General features: G+C 41.0%; 1 protein-coding gene across 1 annotated transcript; it reads right to left on the bottom strand.

Moving 5' to 3' along the window:
• Window positions 1-1126: 1126 nt before the first annotated feature.
• Window positions 1127-21387, bottom strand: LOC140997673 (transcriptional enhancer factor TEF-5-like; the record flags this gene model as incomplete). The annotated part of the gene is made up of 13 exons (XM_073467640.1): window positions 1127-2673; window positions 3940-4092; window positions 4191-4334; window positions 4840-5013; window positions 6215-6354; window positions 6463-6527; window positions 6978-7031; window positions 7212-7252; window positions 7349-7474; window positions 8385-8396; window positions 11412-11474; window positions 12654-12718; window positions 21156-21387. Coding segments are annotated over 13 exons (1383 nt in total), but the record flags the coding sequence as incomplete, so codon positions are not given.
• Between the last annotated feature and the right edge of the window lie 152 nt (window positions 21388-21539).

Genomic DNA, 21539 nt, shown 5'->3' on the forward strand with positions numbered 1-21539 from the left:
CAGTTACGCTGTTAACGCTTACTGCTTCTTTTATAAGGAATCACAAGCCAAATAATATTTTTCATGTAAAATCCTAATCTGAAAGAACTACTAATAATTAGTTTATTTCTGAGATAAATGTAGTATAGTATATAAAAAGTACACCCTTTCCCTCTGAAATGTAGTAAACTACAAAGTGGAAATACTCTAAAGATAATCAAAGTTGCACCTAAGCGCAGTATATTGGTCAATAGTACTTTATCATATAGTCTACTCTATTGTGATATCAGTGTACGGAGGACTGAAACCTCCAAAATCAAAAATATTAAATAAATAAATAAATGGTTCAATAAATAGATATGCCATTAAATGTACCGAAAATATTTTTAAAAAATGATGAAGCATTCATTTTAACGCCTACACTATATTTGGTTTCATAGGCTTCTGCTATATCGCTAGGAAGAAAACATCAGGGACAAAACAAATTTACAAACATGTTTAATAAGTTTTCTGGGGGAAAATGGCCCCAAAGGCACCATGCGTCTTTTATTGTTAGATACATTTGTTTGATTACATAGTCCAACCTCTACTTTGAAGTATAAAATTGCAATGCACAATGGTAACAAAGACAACAGTAAACCACCTTAAACCAAAAAAAAAACAAAAACAAAAAAACTGCCCACACCATTCAGAATATGATACATTAGATATCTTATTATTAATTATCAATATCAGCACAATCACACATTATTTTCAGTGAAGCATATGGCAAACACTGAAAGTCAAAAGACAACAGAATCAAAACAAAACATTAATCTTGATAATGGCAAAAAAAAAAAAAAAAAAATCTGTATAAAAGATAAATTGAGAAACCTGCTAGAGGAGGAGTGTTATTGTATCTAGCTTGTGAAATATGACATTCAAAGCCAGGTGCAATTAATCCACCGTACAATATCTTAAATTTGAACCTTTATAGCACAATTGTCCAGTGAACCACACAGAGTAGACACTTGTCTAGCAGGATCCATAGAAAGACAGTCCTCCTGTCTCTAATACGGGTCCTGCAATACTTTTAACATCTCCATCACAATGGAAAATGATCAATACATCTCCAGTACCCCACCCTGCCCTCCCGCTATTTCTTTGCCAACCCTATAAATAACAATCAATGGTCATATTCCACAGCACAGAGACAATAGCTCTCGTTCAAGACAATTATTTAGTTCGATTTCAAAAGTATTACATGTGTAATGTCAGTAAAAAATTGTCTTAAATATCAAAACTGAACTTTTATCAACGAATGCAGCTTCTCCACACATTACACGGAGAAGGGTGAAGCAAATGAACCGACTTCACAGCATACAATCTCTTTTTTAAACAAAAGAAACAGTGATTAACTCCTCTCCACTTAAAAACCATGGTCTCTGTGCTGAGTTACTTGATCACAAACATGAACATAAAGTACCCCTCAGATTCTCCTATGTAACACATATTCCTTTAGCATCCGCTGACTCACAGTACAGAAACAATTCATTATTTCCATTAGGCTACATAACTCAAGGCAGAAAATAAGCACTGCTGTTGCTTCACTCCCCCCTTCTTGATCTTTTAAGTGCAACCAAGCACACGTCTTCAAACAGAGAGAAATAACAGGGGATCTCATAAAGGATGGCGAAGCCCTGGCTTTATTTCAGGTGAGCAATGGTACAAAGCATCTGTAGTGTCACAAGTCAGTTATAGATAGATGCTTGTAAGACCTGATTTTTAAATTGTGTAATAAAACATAAAAAAAAAAGAGCAGAACCTAAATAGTACGGTAACACAATAAACCTTCTCCCTGTACACTTGGACTGTAAAACTTGGGACGATTTTGTTTGTAAAACAACAGGCTACATGAAAATTAGTTATCCGATCCCATTCCTCTGTGTGCCAGAATACAAGATGTGAGAGGTTTCTTTCCAATATTTTTTTTTTTTTATGACAAAATACACCTGTCTGACTTTTTTCTGTTTGTTTAAAAACAAGAGGTAGTAAAAAGGCAATCCAAAGTGGCAGGCAATGATATATTCTTTGGAGAAAAGGCACTTGCTTTCCTAACAAACCTACTGCAACAACACCACTTGGCTCTGGTTTTCCCCTTCTGTGGTCCTGTTCTCTCTCTACTCTTTCAATCTTATTTACACTTCTCTTATTGTTCAGAGTGTGTTCCCTTGGATACCGTAAGAGTCTCTTCAACCCTAAACACATTCTCGTTCCCTCAATAAAACATTTCAAGCTCCATCAGTTACCTCGGGAAAGTGACCCACTTCATCTAAAGCATGTTTAAACACATGGAAGATAGCTAGTTGTTCGAAAAATCCGCAATTCTTCAAAATTTCTTTGCGTGTCGGCACATCGAGATTCACTCTTTTTTATCCTTGCCAAAGAGACTTTTTTAAAGCATAGAATGTGTCCATGTTAGTTCGGTCTAGGATTGAATGTTTTTTTTTTTTTAGTTTTTCCTGGATGGTTGAACTGGTCGAAGAGAGATTGTGTCACGCTGTTGTCTGGCTTTTCCAAAACCTCCCTGATGATGAGCTGTTAGTCTTTAACAAGTCTGTAGACATGATACTGAGCTCCATGTTCACTTGTGGAAACCTCAAAAACAAACGCTATACAGAGCAAGGTCTCCTGGGTGTCGCGGTTCGTCACCACCTGAGGGGCAAAGGGAAAGTGAGAAATGTCAAGAAGCACAGTTTGTTTGGAAATGCTGCAGTGACAATCATAACTTGTTTAGAAAAGAGTTTGACATTTCAGGAAATACTCATATTGGCTTTCTTGCTGATTAGACAAGAAGATTGATTCCACTCTCATGTTTGTATGCTAAATCACCAGCACCTGGTTAGCATAAATTAGCATAAAGACAGGAAGCAGGGAAACAGCTAACCAGGCTCTGATTAAAGAACAAAGTCCTCCTACCAGCACCTCTAAATACCACTAATTAACACATTATATCTTGTGTGTTTAACCCATACAAAAAACAGTGTAAAAATGACACATTGTGGTTTTAAGGGGGGGTTATAAGCCAGGCTCGCGATTTCTCTGTTTCTTGTTATTATGGATCCCACCAGATTTCTAGTAAGACCCAACCTACTCTACCTATAATTGATTGTTTTCTTTGGTTGCCTTCTCTATGCATGACTCAAACTGTTAACTCACACAGTAGCTCTGGTATAATCGGTCTTTTTTTCTTGCAGTTCTGACACGGTGGTTTATGAGCTGTAGTTTCCCAAGTAAACAAACCGACCTCTTCGGCCTCTCTCCCAGTCTTTTGCTGGCGCTCCCCTCGGTGTCACTCATCCTCTGTCTCTGGACTTGTTAGTTAGGGTTAGTATTAGCTCCACCCCCCCATCAGTTTGCTCTACCTACGAGCCCAGAGACACTGTAGTTGCGAAAGCCAAAGTGGTTGGTGTATTTACTAGGGAAACTATAGCTCACAGTCCACTCTATCAGCTTCCCTGCTGGCTGATGCTGTTTTAAAAAATAAACACAAGGAAAACACAGACACAACCCACTAACACCGGACAACCTCTGAACATACAGTTACAATTCTTGTGTCAGATGAACTTCTTGCTTTCTCCCATCAATAAATGTCTTGGTTGTAATTAGCACGAAGGACCAGGAGGACAAAGCTGTCGAGGCTTTTGCCTTCGAAAACAATAAACGCAAGCTAATCAGAGGCAGAGTAGGTCAGGTCTTTTCAAGAAATTAGGTGGGATCCATAATAACGCCATTTTTTCTAGTCTTTATGCTAAGTCAAGCTGACCGGGTGCTGGTGGTAGCTTCACATTTAGACTACAGTGGAGAGGTATTACATGGTGTTAATCATCTTGTCTCATTCTCTGCAAGAAAACAAATATTATAGCTCACTAGGTGTCAAATTATTCCTTTAACAATTCAATATAATTGAGTGTATGTTACCTGTAGGATAGTGAAGTTTTCAAGAACACTGTTCATCATGTATTTTTCAGGCAAGTGTTTGAGTTTGTGGATAAAGTTGATCATGTACTCGCACATGGGAGAGCGGTGGATCCTGTAAACACACTTCCCTCCCTCCAGGCGGGCGTATTCTGTCTGTGCCACCAACAAACAAAAAACCACAAAGTATTAAAGTGACAAATTAAAGACTTTGATTCAGTCGTTTGAGAAGAGAGTACAGACTCAATCCTTACCTCTACTTTCTCAACAACCTGCTTGCCAAACGAGCAGACTTTGGTTGAAACAGTGATCGTCATGTTCTCAAGGCTGCTGTACTGGCTGCTGACACCGTAGAAGGAACCAGGGCCGTCCTGCATGCCGCTGCTGTTCAGGTCCGCCTGCGGAGGGAATATATTTAATCAGATTAGTGATAATTACATAGCTGTATGTAACTTCCTCATAGAACATGAACTGTGTGGTTGCAAGAAAAATGTAAGGTATGTCCGTGGTGTTTCTGTATAAACGTCTTGAGACTAGTTGTTTTGGGGACAACATAACGTTGGCAAAGACAGTTTCCTGCCTTGCAATGTACATGATGAAGCAATCCATTGCGAAATGCCTTCACTAAAATCTCGAGATAATACATTTCACCAAGTTAAGAAAACAACAGCTGAGTCACAAGAAAAGGAAGTGGTTTTTACTTTCCTGCCCCTAATCTGCAATGGTATTTATATGGCTTAAAAATGTGGATGTTCGATACCAGTGTGCAGTGAAGTAACTGCAAGAAAAAGCATTAGTTTTTGTAATGGGACTTTGTTTGTGAAAGTTGTTATTGCCTCCCACTGAACTAAAAGGTTAAACATAAATAACATTTCACACTTTTCGGTATTGGGAACAACTCACCCAGAATTTAACTAGGAAGAAAGCGTTCTGTGGGCCTTTCTCATAAAGCTCTTTCAGCCCGCCCTTCTTCTCAGGGAACTTGTCGTAGATCTGCCGGATGTCCACAGCCTCGAGGAGCGGGTCGCTGTAGGAGGGGTTGGTCTGTCCAATGTGGACAAACAGGTGTTTGCTGTACTGCAGTGGACAAAAAACAAAAACAAGGGAGGGCGTGGTTAACCTCAAGCACCTCAGCCGCAAAACTTAACATGACATTCTGTTCACTTTTGAGGAAAAACAATGAGGTTGTTGTAGCTTTCTGACATCAGATCCAAACACTGCTGAAATATTCTGTGGTTCTTAGCCTTTGTTGAACAGGAGGTATCAGATAGCTTGACCACATCAGGATAATCCAGACAAGGTCAGGGATGTTTCCACCACCAAAATCGCATGTCTTCTTGCCGTATGCATGGAAGGAGTATGATGCAAATGATGCAACTGTCACAAACGACGCAGCTGTATCATTTGTAGTCATTTCACGTCTATTTGTGGTCATTTTGAGTCTCTTTTAATGCATTCTGCAGGGGAATCATGATTCTCAGGTGCTGCTGTTGGTTCAAAAACTGCCACGTTGGTATTTAATTCACACTTGAGTTTAAGAGAGGCTGTCGGACTCCAGTCTAAAACTTTCTTGCCACAGCAGATCCACACTCACACTCCTCTGAACAGACATGAAAAAAAGCTACAGTGCGAATACGAAACATTATGGGACAGTAGTTTTCAAAGTGGGTTCCAGGGGTCCTTAAGGGGCTCCCCAGCAGAAAGAGAAAATCATTTATTTATTTAATTTATTTATTAAATTCTTATCCTATGGGGGACCCTGAGACGAAATCAAAAGGGTCCATGGTCTTTTTTTGTGTCCGTTTAGAAGACCTTGATGTAAAAATGTTTGACAACCACTGCGGTAAGGACACAATCAAAGAAAGCCTGACATGCTGGTTCTTTTTTCTTAAAGCAGAGCTATTCTGCTGTGAAAGAAATTTTAATTACTTTACTATTTTTTACTGTAATAAAAGAATTTACTGTATTTTAATGAAATGTTCCTGTGGCCTCGATATGTTATGCAGCTGCAACATGAAGGAAAAATACACAAAAACAAATATTGGATTGAATTTGATTGGCAGATACTCAGTGTTAAACAAAACTCTGGTCCGGCAAAAAAAATCAAAAAAACATGGCCAGGACAACCCTGCTTTTAACTGAACTCTGTGACTTTCCAACAAGAAAATCTCAACTGTCACTTCAAACAGACGCCCCGTGGCTCCCTGACCTCTCTGGGCCTGTTCAGTAATCCATCCACGTCTGGAAGTAGGAAGCCTTGCTGTAAATTTTCACTCACGTTGTCGGGGTCTCTCTGGACCTCCATGAAGGCTGAATACTCCAGCATGCGCAGCTTAGAGGAGGCGATGGTCCGGTCCTGCCACACTGGTACTGCAGTAGCAGTTGGTGGAGGAGGAGGTGCCAAGGGCTCAAAACCGGCTAGACACACACACACACACACACACACACACACACAAACATTTATAAAACATTGATACTTGGTTCAATTTTTTGAAAACTTATCGCAGATTTTTACTTCAAACTTACTTGGTATGGATTGTGGTACAGGACCTGATAGGCTTGGGTATGGGGGCTGTGCAAAAGGTTTGATACTGAAAGACAATGAATGGTTCATAGAGGGTCAGTATCAGATGATTATGGCAGATGGCTCCTGCTTTATTTCTGATAAATGTTTTTTTTTTTTAATAGTGAAAATCTGTTAGTCAAAGAGTAAGTGTGTGTTGTTGCACCAGCTAGGCGTAAGTCCACCTGCTTCATTGCTTCTCGATGATGCAAAACAGCATCAATAAATGCAGTTTTTACTCACAAATCTAAGAAAATTGATTAAAATATTCATAGATTTTTGTGCCTTTTTCAGTGAAGGTATGTCGATGAGGATTTCTCTTTTCTGTTCCTTTTTTCTTCTCGACTAAAATTTGAAGCAGTTAATTTGCCTGGCGGTGGTTTACATCAGTGCAGGAAACATACAGAACAATACAGTGTAGAAGAGGAGTTAGTGCTGCTTTGTGCTCACAGTTGGACCTCGGCTAGGGGGAACTTACGCATGGCTGGTGCGGCCAAACCCAGTCCTTCCCGGGTTGAGATCTAGAACCAGCCTGGTGTAGCAAAAATGTGATCCGTTAAACATGCCCTGCAATACCCACCTGACAATAAACCCTGCCCATTCAGTCACTCACTCATGTATTTACTCAATCTCTCTTTTTTTCAGAAACTAGATGCACCCTGACGTCACCCCCACAAACATCTTGTGGGTTCAGCAGACAGGTTTTACTTACTCCTGAGAGGGTCCAGGCTGTCCTGGGATAGCAGGCCAGAACTGAAGAGTAAGAAAACAATGTTAAAATACATATTTCTTCACAAATCCAGTGTCATTTTATTGGCTAAAAACTGACAAATGTGTAAATGTGCTCACTCTGGCTGGTTGGTAGGGGGCAGGAGGGAGCGGTGGAAGAGGATTCTTTATCATACTCGGGGAGACGATCTGTGCAGACGACAGTGCTGCCATGTTCTGCAAGGCTTTGTCTTTAGACGCCTGATCCTGCAGATTGAAAAGGAGGAATGACGGGAGTCAACCACAAGGTGGCATCATAACCTCAACATTACTTCCTGCTGTCTTAGAGAGCAGTGTAGTATTAAGGCTTCCACACTACACTGCATTTTTAGCTTTAAAACAACGCCTAAATTCTTAATATATTAAAGTAGGTAATGATCTTGAGGAGAGCTTCTAAGCTTGAGTCAATAAAAACATATTACATGGCTCAAAACTTGACTAAGAGGACAACTGTTTGAAAGAGCAGCTTGACAGACTGAAGCAAAGCGAACAGAGAGGATGAAGCAGCGTTGCTCCAGAGTCACAGGACAAATCAAATATCAATGTGTTATCGAGATTATCACAGGAAAAAAGAATGAAGAGAGTGCATTTGGTTTGGAATGCAGATCTGCATTCATTTTGCATCGATCAGCGTACAACAGTAAACAAATTCTAGTTTCATTATGCAGATGTAAAGTAAAGAAAAAAGCCAACCAATTCATGTCCATAGCTCATTAAACATATTTTATGACTTAGAGACACATCAAAGCTTTCATTTTACTATACCAAACACAATTTAAAATGCATCCTCTTGCTCTTTTTTTGCGTTTGCACTTGAGCTTATAAGCTACAACTTGGCAATTAAAGGAAAGATGCCTACAAAAGCCCCGAATCAAAGAGCGACACCTTATGCAAAGCAAGCAAGACTTTGGGCATTTGGCAAAGGCTGAGGGGGGATTACGCTACATCAGGCAGGATGCGCAGCACAATGGTGCTCAAAGCGTGGCTGTTTCCTAAGAACTGTATCATTACTGGGGACGCCATGCCAGCAGAGGGCCATAGCAAAGGGGACAGTGCACGGGTTCTGCCAAACAAAGGGGAGGGAGGGAAGCATATTGCACAAGTCAGATTCACTTACCAAATTCATCGCCTGAATCAAAAAAGAGAGAAACCAGGTGACAGTGTTCAGTAGGGATAATGGTATTAGGAGAGTGGTTCAATACAACATTATCACAATATGGTGAAGACTATTGGGTGAAGCAATTTTGCCACAACTTAATGTAAATTCTTGATTTATTTATTTCATTGGAAAGCAGTAAAGGCTTGAAATAATAGCCAATCATTAATCAAAATCATGTATGAAGACTTTTAGAGTTTGAGTTCCCAGTCAAATTCTGCACTGTACAATCGTGAACACAACACTTTACATCACAACATTTTCCACACTGTAAGACCAACAGAGGAGAAACATGACGCAAATACTAAAAAGTGGAATCCTTGGAGGTTTATTGAAGCTCAAGCCTTCAGTGTATTACGTCAGCTGTACAGCTGGTGCTACAGTGGGTAGCCATTTCAGCGCTCACACTTTTACTTCATGTTTGTTTAGCTGATGCTACGATTTCACTTCATTCCCCAGAGGAAGGAGCTGCTCTCTAGTCAGCCATCTGAACTTAAAGGAGTGGCTTGGAAACTAGTTTGTTGATGTGTTTTTCTTTGACAAATAAACCACTTTGGCTTCACTTCATAAAAGCTTGATTAACTAAACACTGTGACGAGATGTTTGTACGGCTACAACTGCATATACAGTTCATTAGTGGATATTTAACATTTAAAAAAGTACAGGAAAAAAGTTAAGAGGCATTGTAAATTCTTTCTGGTGATGCATCTGCTACTATCCAACAAAGGTGAACTCCCAGAGCATAAAAAAACCCCAATGATTTGATTTAATGACATGTTGAACAGATTTTTGAGAATGGGTTAAAGAACACATGAGCAGGAGGTGATTTTATCTTTCATACTCATTCTGCAACAAAAATGAGTCAATTCATGTTGTGTTAAGGGGATAAAATGCATATTTTATGTGCAAAAAAATCTAATCACAGAAAGAATTTAAGAAATCAATGCTGAACCCATTAAAAGCAGAGAGGATAGAAGTCTCCATACAGTATAATACAAGCCTGATTAATGCCATAACACTGCTGCCTGTTGGTTTACTTTTAAGCACACACACAAAAATATGGAAGACTAAGAGTGACAATCAAGCTTATAATATGAAACAATAACATGAAGAATAGTGTTTGGAAAATGATGTTAAAGGTCATATTGATAACATTTTTATTTTCTAACAAGAACACATCAGCAGAGCTTGTAGAAACGCGCAGAATAAAAGTGTCTCGTCTCCTTAAAAACATTATTATGATTGTGAATTGATCATTTTTGAATGTTAGTCGGTCCGAATGATTGTTTTCTTTATCTCTGTGTAAGAATTCTGACTGTTGGTTCCAGCTTCTAACAAGGTTTTTGAGCCAATAGCGTAACGCCGATGGTATCATGTGGTATCTGTGTTTCATCAGCGTCGAGAGTCTTAGTAGTTGCCAGTTTGTGGAAAAAACGTAAAAATGGCTGATTTCTACAGTACGTGCCCAGCATACTTTAAGTTAGCTAGCTAGAGTCAGCAACGTTAGCGTTAGCTAATGTTAGCTGTATTATGTTAGCAATGTTAGCTAGTGCAACAAACTGGCAACCACTTGAGGGGGAAGAGGATTCGATCAAATGGCGATGAGTACCACATTTAGTGGCTGAATATTATTAATATAACCTTTAATTTAGAATAAAAGGTCCGTAAACATTTTGGAAACACAGTTTTTGACGGCATAATGCGAAACAAAAAAAAGACCAGGCCGGATAATGTTTTAAGTCCCGTCACTTTACTGATGAAGACTTCTAACTGAACAGGGAAGAGAAGGATGTTATGGCTCACCGTGAACAGTCTCATACAAATACTTGGCTCACTACTTCATTTTTCCTACTGTACGTTTTCCAATCACTTCCCAAAAAACTAAAAGCTTATGAGATGTAAGGAGATATAGAGGTTGCTGCATCCATTTCCCAAACACATTATCACACTAGCAGCTGCTGGGTGAACTGAAGTGTTTATGACATTACTGAAATAACGACCCTAACCCTTATCTTTTATAGTTTCATTTTACACAGAATGTGTCACTTGTGGATGCTCGAGGATTAGTCTGCATTAAAGGGTTAATTTAAGTTGAAGTGAGAATATCTTCAGATGTCACACGTCTGTGTTATGTACGCATAAACGTGTACGAAGAAAAACAACGAGAAGAATAAAGAGAGACGAGAGGGACTGAAAGAAGTACAAGACGAGTCAGAAGGAGTCATACAGTATGATGACAAAAGTCAAACATTTTTGAGTTTTAAAAAACATCACAAACACACATTAATGGAACTAAAGGTATCAAAGTAGAGAGAGTTTTAGGGAAAGAGGAAGTCTCAGAGAAGTACAGTTTGCTGCAGCAGCATGGCTCGCACAGCAGAGAGATACAGAGCTGGAGCAACATGCAGCTAAACGACTTAACTGTGCTCATCATGACAGCTTGTGTGGCATTCCTCTAAAGAAGCAGCTTCAGAATCAGTTACTATACTTTCACTACCGTGTGATTAGCCTCACAGTGCAGCTCTGACATACACAAGTTAAAAAGCTTTGTCTGTTTGTGCACTGCATGCATGGTAGAGAAGCAGGACTGTGGCTCCCCTGGGTGAGATCAGAGAAATACCTCCTTAAGAATATCTATCCGATTTCTCGTTAAAGCTTGCATCCACTTATGTAGCACGAACTGCCCTCGCATCAAAGCAAGGACTGATAATAATGTGCACAAATTAGCAGGTTAGTGCCAAGCCAAGCCTTTACCAGCCCCGCCGAGCCCGCCGTGAAGCGCATACCTTTAGCTTTGACTGGATCTCGCGAGATTTTCTCCGGGCGAGAACCTGCAAGTGGCTAGAAACCTGCACAGAAGAATAGCCAAGAGGAGGGAAGAGGAAAAGGAGACAGGGAGAGAGAAGACAAGGGAAGAAAGAGAGAAGCCGTAACCAAAGAGGAAAGAGACGCCCAGTCAGTGTCGCCGAGCGGCAGGCAGCCACCTACCTTTATACCCGCCTGGTATTCACGAACTTTCTTCCGTGCTAACACCTGTATGTGACTAGACACCTAAAGGGGTGCGAGACAAGTTTTTTTGAGCATAAAAAACAACATGTAATCAGATGCGCGCACACTCGTGCATGCAAGTGCAGACATGTACACACACAACCATACTAACAGAGTTAACATGCACAGTGAGAGTTTTAACTACTTCATGCAAACAGTAAATGTGGTTTAAACGATGAGTCTGGTGACATTCTATATTTTTCTTATTGCAGCCAAATCTCGTATCTTATGAACAACAGGGTGTGGCTCAGGTGTGGCGACCAACGACAGAAGCTACCCTTTATTTGAAAACAACAGTGGCGCACCTTAACACGTTAGCCTCAATGCTTTAGCATCAGAACTGAAGGCTTTTCTCGATGGAGAATATGTTTTTCGCTCTTTTCTAGACTGGGTTCGGCAGTTTGAATAACCAACCGGCTCTCCAACTGCTGATCTGATTTGTTAAAGGAAGGGAAGGCGGTTCTGGAGAAAGATAGTTGATTGTTGAGTCTCATTCCGAAGCTCGTCAAGTACAGACGTTTTGGGTCGGTGTTCTGCCCGAACTGACGGTATTTGGCGATCTGGGAATGAGACTCCGCAATCAACTATCTTTCTCAAGAATCGCCTTCCCTCCCTTTAAATTAGCCCATGATAGAGGGTGATAGACTGATGGCTCAGACACACCAGGATTATCATAGATCTCCACCGTTTTAAAGCAACATTATGTAGAAATTGGCATTTTGTGCTTGTAAACACGTATGTAACGCTGTGATCCTACCCTCTCACTGAAGTTACATGAAGTGATAGGGGGTCGGAGTGGCTGAGACAGAGACACCCCCTCTCAGTAGAGAAAAATAGGTTTTGGGGTTAAGGGCCACAGACAGGACAGATAAATCAAAGCTGCTAAAAAACTATCATAGTGTTGGTTTTGGTGTTTTCATGGGATTTGTTGACTACAAGAAATATAAATACAGTATATAATGAAACCAGACTTATCCTTCAAATAACTAGCAGTCCACTATATTTGCAAATCAGCATGACATCAGGAACTATTAGTCCTACAAACTAAACAATTGTTGCAGTAATTAACCATTTTCACCACTCTGGCGATGTATTAGTCACGTCTTGTACATGCACTAACTAAAAACACAAACTCATGCATGATTGTTCTAATCTAATATCTTTCATTCAAACTTGTTTTACCTGTTTTCTTGTGCGGGTTTTTCCTGTCCGCAGCTTGATGTACCTTGCTATCAATTCATTGCGACCTGTAACATAAAAAAAAAACAGAGAGCACGGTCACAAACAAAAACAAGGATACAAGAACACGTGACAGAAGATTCAACATTTGTGCATCACTGACCCTCAACTGGACAGAAGGTGGCACTGTTGTCATGCCTTGAATATACGTTTCATGTCAGAGGAACAACAGTGTGACCTTTCCCAGAGCTCCTCAGACCCAGGGCAAACACACTTTTGTCACAGGTCACAGGCCACAATAACACCTCTGTTTCCTACTGGAGACTATACTCTAAAATGTCATTTCTTATTTAAAATAAGTCGGATACTAAAAGGTTGATTTTCTTGTTTTACCCCCAAGTTTTTTTATTGCTCACTTCACACCTCCTTATTGTCTGCTCATGTGGCCCTGCAGCCTAATTACAGACTGCTTAGAAAAACAGAACCATGTTTTTCATGACATAACATCTACTCTCGACATTCTGCACAAACTGGTTGTGCGGAGAAACAGGCTTATAGTCTGAGCTGCTGTGGTCCTCCTCGTAATCAGTGCAGCGCATGACATTTCAGCGAGCGCTGCCTTTTCAGCAACACGCAGCTGGGATCAAGCAGAGAATCATCCCTCGGAGTATGAGAAGTGCAAAAAGCGTTATTATGTTGTCTCGGGGGAAAATCAATCCATCAGTCCTTTTTTTCACTTCTGCTCTCTGCCAAGTCACGTTAACTGGGTTCTGTGGCTGAAAATTGGGGCCAAAGGGAGAGGTTGAACCGCTATATCATTATGAATAATGACCTAAACTCTTCTAAAACTTGCTGACAGATATTTACACCAACAAAACCTGGTCAAGATGTGCCTTCTTAAACACACACAGGCACAGACAACAGACTGTGTGTCTAAGAAGGCTTTATAGACGTTAGAGTATCCAGACACATAATGACAGGAGAAACAAGTCCTGTTTTTTCACACACTCTTTAGTACTTGGCCTCCAGAAGGCCCTGGTTAGAGCAATTACCATAAAAGTACTGCAGGCCATCTCCAGCAGGCTTGCAGCACTCACCATACTCTCCAACCAGTCAGTCAGCCCGGCGGTCGGCCAGCAGAGCAGAGCTGAACTGTCTGCCGATACTGAGCAAGCCCGTCCCCCTCTGCCCCGGGCCAAGGATGGACACGCCCGCTCCAGCGCCTCCGCATTCCTAACATTCCTCTAAGCCTGTCACATCTGTGCTAGCCAGTCTGATTGGCCTGGGCCTGCGAACACAGCCAGAGCTTGGGCGAACACACACATGCTCATATGGGAGAAGCAGGGGTTAGAGCCAGGGTGAGGGCCATTAGGTTGGGGTGTGGGGTCATCGGTTAGAGGGGCAAAAGGGGCAGCTGATGCTGTAACTCTTGGAGGAAACACAAAGCCGTAACTGTCTCTGCCAACAACTGCCACCTGGCAGCAAAGCAGCCCCCTTTTTCCCAAAACAACACCACAGTGTGACCCTGCTCTCAACGGACAGCAGCACCTGCTGCCGACCATCCCTGCAGAGGATGGCAGAGAGAGAACAATGCCAGTTCGAAACCCCGCAACTGTCACTCTCAATCTCCTCAGCTGAGGAGCAGAGGGGGGGGAACATTGCAATCGTCCCAACCACAGAGTTCTGCTGTTGATTTCACAGATATCTCATTGCAAAGTACTGTATATACTGAGATACAGTATGCAACAGGAAACAGAAAGATAGGAACTTGTCTGAGAATAGTGAGGTGGATTCATTTACAGAAGACTTTCAGGAGGGTCTGAAAAACGCAGCTAACTCTCTAATTCACAATTTTACGGAAATCGTTTTAAAATATCAAAACCATTTATGTTTTCTTCTAACTTCTTTTCTAACAGTGCTGAGCAGAGAAGTTGGTGGTACAGCGTGGTAAATCAAAAATGTGTTTTGTTCATCTGTTGAACAGTGCAGCTCTGTGGTCGGGAGCTGAAACGATATCTCCAGTTTTTGCACAACATCTGGTTGGTTTTGTGATATTTTAAATGACTGCTTTTGTTCTACGTGATATACAGTTCACTGCAGACACGCCACTTTCAAGTGGGTCAGGCAAATAACTATAGCCTCAAATATATTCTTATAAAGTCCAATGTTGAAAAGGCACTTTGTTTTCTGCTCTGTGGAAAAAGACAAACTGGTTTCTGATCGCCTTGATTTTTTAAACTGTTCCCTAGCGTTTCCCGAGGGCTAATCCCTAAATGATATTTAACACTACTTCACGACAAAAAAAAGAAGATCCGCTCAAACACTGAGCTAATCAGTCCAAAACCTCCCTCATCCTCCACTTCACACCCTTGCATCAAATTTTAAAAACCATGGCGCACACATGACATTTTGAGGGGTAACATAATCACTCAGGAGACCTGTGTTCAACCTCAGTCCTCAGGAACAAAAAACAGCTGAGCAGAGCTGATTCAACAGGCTCTGGATCACTAATCAGGAGAGTGAGTTGCCTACAAGAACAAAACATGTAGCTGGATGTTGTTGACAACCTGAAACAGAGTATTTAAAAAATCCCAGGATTTCTTGGTATGCACATGCACATTTTCACGAAGAATTAACACTTCTGATTTTTAAATCAGTGATCAAGTTGGACTGGTTATATTAGTTGACCAATTTTTAGACACACTTCTCTCTCAAACCCCATCAGGGAAAATACAGAGGGTGTGTGCTCTCCGTGTCGTCAATGCTAGCTGCAGCCGTGGCAGCCGAGATCTGCTCAGACTTGACATGGCGGGGGTCAGAGAGACGGTGAGAAGGCTCCACACAGCAGGGGGAACGTGACAGGTGCACGCAACACACTGGCACATACTGTTGTGCGAATCGCATGCACAGCCTCACTTCACGTCCTCTGCCTCTACTTTCCCCACACTCGCTGTCTTCCCTCTTTCCGAGCCGCTCATGATTCCCTTGCTGATTGCTCAACACCCACTCAGATCGCTGCAGGCGGCCATTCTTAACCTCTTCTCTGACAGGACACGCCTATCTTTTTTCTTTTTACTACATGACCGCTGGAATTTTCCACTTCCACGCTAAGATAGTGAGTAAAAAGGTAATCTCTCTTCACTCTCCCCCCCACCTCCTCTCCCTTTCTCCCTCTTCTGAACCCTTTTCTCCACCCATATTCTCTCCCCTCCTCCCTTCTCATAACATTGAGGTAATCCTAAATTGCTAACATACTGCTCAGCCATGACTGAAAACATTCCTAACATCTCAGTGAGGGGGCTGACAGGGAAGGCCTGCTCAGTCATCATTACAGCGCCCAGCCCCCCTCTCTTATACCTTCACACACGTCTTTTCGAGCAACGTAGCGCATGCACCGAACCTGCTGCTTATTCCTAATGTGGCCTTCGAAGGTCAAAAGAGACATAAGCCTCCCTCCAGCACTGAAATCTTTTTCTTTTTTGTTGCCCAGGGTTCTCTGTAGTTAGTGACAGCTGCAGGGCTGAGAGAGAGAGAGAGAGGGAGGGAGAGGTGTGTGTGCTCGGGGTTTGACAGACCTGTTTAGGCCAGAAAACGCCGTGGAACGACATGTCAGTACAGCCCCCACGCAAAACAAGACCGACAACATTTTTTTGACACACACACACACACACAATCTTCTGAAGACACTTCCTCTGAACTTAGGGTGTAAAATGTGCCAACTATTTAATTCTACTAAGAACGATTATCTCTGAGCTGCAATTATTCTTGGAACGTCACGCTTTGAGTTTTTAAATTTCAAAAGACACAGCAGATTATTATCTACCGGTGGGTTTCATTGCTGTCCAAATTAGTTAAAAATCACAGAAATCAAAGGTCACATAATGGGAAGTACGAAAATGTGTTTTCTTTCTGCGAGTCGAGATGAGAAGAAGGATACCGGCCTCCTATCTGTCTGTTAAATATCTTAGCTTAGCATAAAGACTGTAAACAAGAGAAACAGCTGGCCTGAAACGTAACAAAATCCACCGACCAGAAGCTCTACTGCTCAGTAATTAACACATTATATCTAGCACTGCCAAAAAGGTCTCCGCTTGCCAAGATTTAAAATGAATTGAATTATGTTGTTTAAAAGTAATTTGATAGTTTCTGTCTTTCATGGTATATTTTGTTATTGATCTTGAATGTGTCTTTTATGCCTTAATTAGTAAGGAAATCTAAAAAATGGAGTAATTTAAGGGTAAAACAAGCTGCATTTGATTGAGTGAAGTCACATACGTCTTTCACAACAATAAACATTATCATGCTTTATTTTAATTTTCCACTTAAATTTGTGTTTTTCTTTACTTGGCCTTCAATTTAGCAGTGTGCTAAAATTAAAGGGGCACTACGTAGCTTTGGAGAAGAAATACAAATTTTATTATTTACAATATTAATGAAGTAATACTACAAACATACTGAATAAACAAGCTGTTCTCAGAGGAAAATAAGGTCCCCAGAACACTGTTTGAAAGTAGAAACATGGCAGGGTCCGCCAAGTAAAACAGTATGAAATTGTGTTGTCCTTTGGGATCAGCTTGTTTATTCAGTTTATTCAGTCATGAAAACAAAGAGAGTTTGTTTATTTAGTTTGTTAAGGCATAAAAAAATCTTTCTCTTCTGATTAAAATGTTCTGCCAAAAACTACATAGTGCACCTTTAAAAATGCAAAATATAAATTCTTATCTTAAGCTATTTGATCTAAAAGCCAGAATTTTTTCCTTTGTTTCATCCTCTGGAAACCAATTTCCTCAGAATTACCAAGTAAAGTAGACAATTACATTTAAATTCTTAGAGCTAAAAAGTTTTAACAACTTGTTATAGTTCAAATAATTAGTCTACTTGGTAATTCTGAGGTAATCGGTTTCCTTAGTCACACAGACCAACTTGTTTTTACACTTTGGTTTTTGTACAGATTACACAAACAAGATGTAATGTGTTATTAAGCGAGCTAAAGAGGTGAATCGTGTAACCTTTTGGCCGAGCCAGGCTACATGTTTCCCCCCTGTTTCATGTCTTTATGCTAAGCTAAGCTAAGCTAAACTAGCTGGCTGCTGGCTGTGGCCTTATGTTTACCATCCAGACATGAGAGTGGTATCAAAGAAAAAAATAGAAAAGGTGATCATGCTGGTGTCAAGGTGGAATTCCTGACAGTTGTGGTAGATTTATGACACTTTATGACAGGTTTACGACAGTTAGATATATTCTGTTATAACTGATTACATCACAGACTCGAGAACAGCTATTTTAAGTTTTGCTCATGTTCTGAAACAACTGGAGTGATCATTAACATGTGTGACATATTAAAAATGAGTGTTGTGTTCCTTTGAACTTTTCGTTACCCTTGAGCTACGTAAATGACTGGCAGTGCTGCTGGGAAGTCTAGACAGGTTTGTAGAGCAACTAATACACATGTATAAAACAGTCATCTTGCTAAGGCAATGGAAATTTGCAGAAGTTTCCCAGCAAATAAAAAAAAAAAAAAGAAATCCTGGCAGAAAAAGTGGAATTCCCAATGGGAGGGATGACTTGCCTGCTTTTGGAGGCCACTGGGAGTCTGAGACTGCAAGGTAGACAGTATTACATACAGTGCAATCGTTAACATTCCCCTAACCTCACGTCAGGGCAGCTTTTAGATGTCTGAGGTAATCACCTTGTGAGAAGGCTTCTTCTGGGGCATGCCTCGGCTCTGCCAGCGGAGCCTCAGATGACTTATTGTAAATGGAGAGGGTGTTTAGTGCTCTAGAAAAAAAGAGGCCAGCCTCTAAAAGGGGTCCTGACAGTTTGTTGCTAAGGGGGCAGGTTTGCGCACGGCCGGCCTCTTTGTTGACGTTCTCATGACAAATGTATGGAGCCTGGGACACAACACTGCCCTGCTAAACGGGACTGGGGAGTTATTTAGGTAAATTTAGAGATGCCTGTAGTGATTTGTGCTTCAGGCCTGTGCACCTTAAGGTCAGCAAAAGCCTGCTGTAAACTAGGAAGGCACTCAGTTGAGTGCATACCTCTGCCAAGGCCCAACAGTTAATTCAGTCAAACCTATATCCAACATCAAGCTCAAGAGCCATGTATAGCTACACATGTTAAACACCCATAATTTAAGCTCACCAGATCGAGGATCTCCATCGAATCATACACTCATAGATATCAGCCTATCATCATATCATGCATTATTTCCTGAGAAATTAACAAAAATGTAGGATCCGTCCCTTTATCCGGATCCAGATCTGCACCAAAAGTTAATGAGGTCTATTCTAGTCTGAGACCCGTCCTCCATCCAAGTTTCATGAAAAATCCATTCAGTAGTTTTTATGTAATCCCGCTGACAAACAAACAAACAAACAAACAAACAAACAAGCGGAGACGGGTTAAAAGAACGTCCTTGGCAGAAGTTTGTTCCCTCTGGAAAAGTTGCAGTAAGTTTACTAATACTACTATTTTTATACATGTGTCTTTTGAGATTTGCCTAAAATAAAAAATCTGATTGATTTCATTTGGTTAAATATAAATACAAATGGTCACAAATGCTTATTGTAAACAGACTGAACATTAGTCTAAATGTTCAGTCTGTACACAGTCTTTCTCCTCCGGGGGTGCAACTCATGATCACTTTCATTGTTAATGAACCTGTCAATTTATTTCCCAATGAATTAAGTGATTGTTCAAAAAAAGTCAGAGAATAGTTTTAAAAAATGCCGATCATGAGATCCTCGAGGTAATGTCTTGAAATATCTTGTATTGTCTCACTGGGAAGGTGAAGTCAGACGATGTTTTTGAATCAGAGCTGCAGTGATTTGTCAATTAATCAATTATTTTGAAAAAAAGAAATTTGCTGCAAATATTATGACAATCATTTCAACCTGCATTTGCTGGTTTGCTTCTCTGTCATTTATGATAGTACAGGAAGAGTCTCTGGGTTTTGGAAATTGTGAGCATATTTCACATTTTTTAAATATTTCACTGACTTTTAAGGATTAATCAAGAAAACAATCAGCAGATTGATCCATAATACAAATAATAATTAGTTGCGGCCCTACTACTGATCAGGAAAAAAAAAACCGGCCTATCCACTACTTGTTCCCTCCCTACTATACTCCTCAAGACAGCATCAGAGTAACAACAGGAGCTGCTACAGTGACTCAGTTATCTCAGGTATGTGCTTCTCCTTGAATATCAAAATCTGGCCGTGAATCACACCAAAAGAATCCCATCTGACGTCAAGCCACCCGAAAAACGGAGCTCTTAAAAACAAACACTAATGCTTCTAAAATACACAGCCCGTCTGAGCCTTTTGGTGGCAATGATTTATGGTTTCTATGGTTTCTCTGAAGCAGGAATCAATTTCAAGTTTTTGAGACATGTTGGACAATAATTAAAGGGCAGGGAACTCTTACAAAGCGGGGCTCGCGGGATTTGAATTACGATGGTGAAAATAACATAATTTCACAAAACCAGAGAGAGGTTCATCGAGGACAGCGGCGAGTAAAACAGCAGAGAAAGCAGCACAATTCCTGTCAATCAACATTTACTGCTGTTCAACAAAAAATTCCCAACTTCAAATGTTTAATCTAATTAGGGAAAGCGTGCACTGTCTCAACAACAGGAATGGGAAAGAGGGATCAAAATAATGAAAGGCAAATGCGTTCAATTTCCTACACCTGGATGTCTGATTCTGCCAGAGAACTTGCCAACATATCCATCTGGAGTTTTTCAGGAGATTAAGGGCTCAACACCTGCAATTTAATGAACACGCTGCAGGAATCAGCATAACTATTCTGAAACCATATGGATGTTTAAAATCTTCAACATGCCAATGCGATGTTTTTGTTCCTGAGTCTCGATTCATGCTGTGCTAATTATTGCTCATTTAACCGAGCGAGCCAGCATCAAACGAAACACTTCTCTAGAAACCAGCTTCAGCCAGTCACCTGCAGGCAAAACTCTCCCAGCGATACCGGTGTGTGGGGAAACAAGCAACAAGCGCATGACGTTCGCCGATTAAAAAAACAAAGAGCAGGTTTTGCAACTGAAAGTGCGGTGAGGAAGAGAGGACGCCGTAAAACAGTGGGCATAAAAATAGGCTGTAAAGGCCGAAGAAACAGACAGGTGTAAATCAAGGGGAGGGGAGCTGAGATGCTCTCAAGGCGGCAATAACCAGCTCTGAGAGCGTTGGTGCGACTGGAAGAACCTGCCCCTGGGTCACAGCACAACAGGTACAGACTTGTTACAGAGAGCTCTGTGTGGAAAGAAAACATTCACCTCTGTGTCAAAGCTGTGACATGAGCACAAGAGGAGGAAAAGTATTTCTCTCATTTCTTTTCAGGGCACTTTGGTGGCTGTTTGTTGTCTTTTGGCCACAAAAATCTCTGAGGAATGGATGGTTTTCTCATTTTTGTGCATTCATCATGGAGCTGATTTCCATGAAATTGTTGTTCTTTTGTCGCTCTGGCTGTTATCCAGTGTACTCACCATACATCTTCCCCTCGTCTGACAGGATGATTTTCCTCCGGCCGCAGGGAGGGTAGATGGCGAGGGCTTCCTGGAAGCTCTGCTCGATATCGGGGCTCCACACGCCCTCGGCGTCCCCGTCCAGGGTCTTGTCCTCATTGTCCCCGTCCAGCCCATCTTCTGGGCTACCGTTGGCGCTCCACTCGTTGGACGCAATGGTGGCGGCTCCCCCTGGGCCCGACCCCGAGCCCCAATATCAAAGGATCTGTGGGAGATCTGTGGAAGAAAGATAGAAGTCGCTTAGTTGTTTTGATTGGATTTTAATTTATATCGTATTCATAATCACATATTAAACGCAAGTTACAGGATAGGTGATACTCTTATTATCAACAAGACTAAATCATG

The sequence above is a fragment of the Pagrus major genome, chromosome 6 (assembly GCF_040436345.1).
Source record: "Pagrus major chromosome 6, Pma_NU_1.0".
Lineage (NCBI taxonomy): Eukaryota > Metazoa > Chordata > Actinopteri > Spariformes > Sparidae > Pagrus > Pagrus major.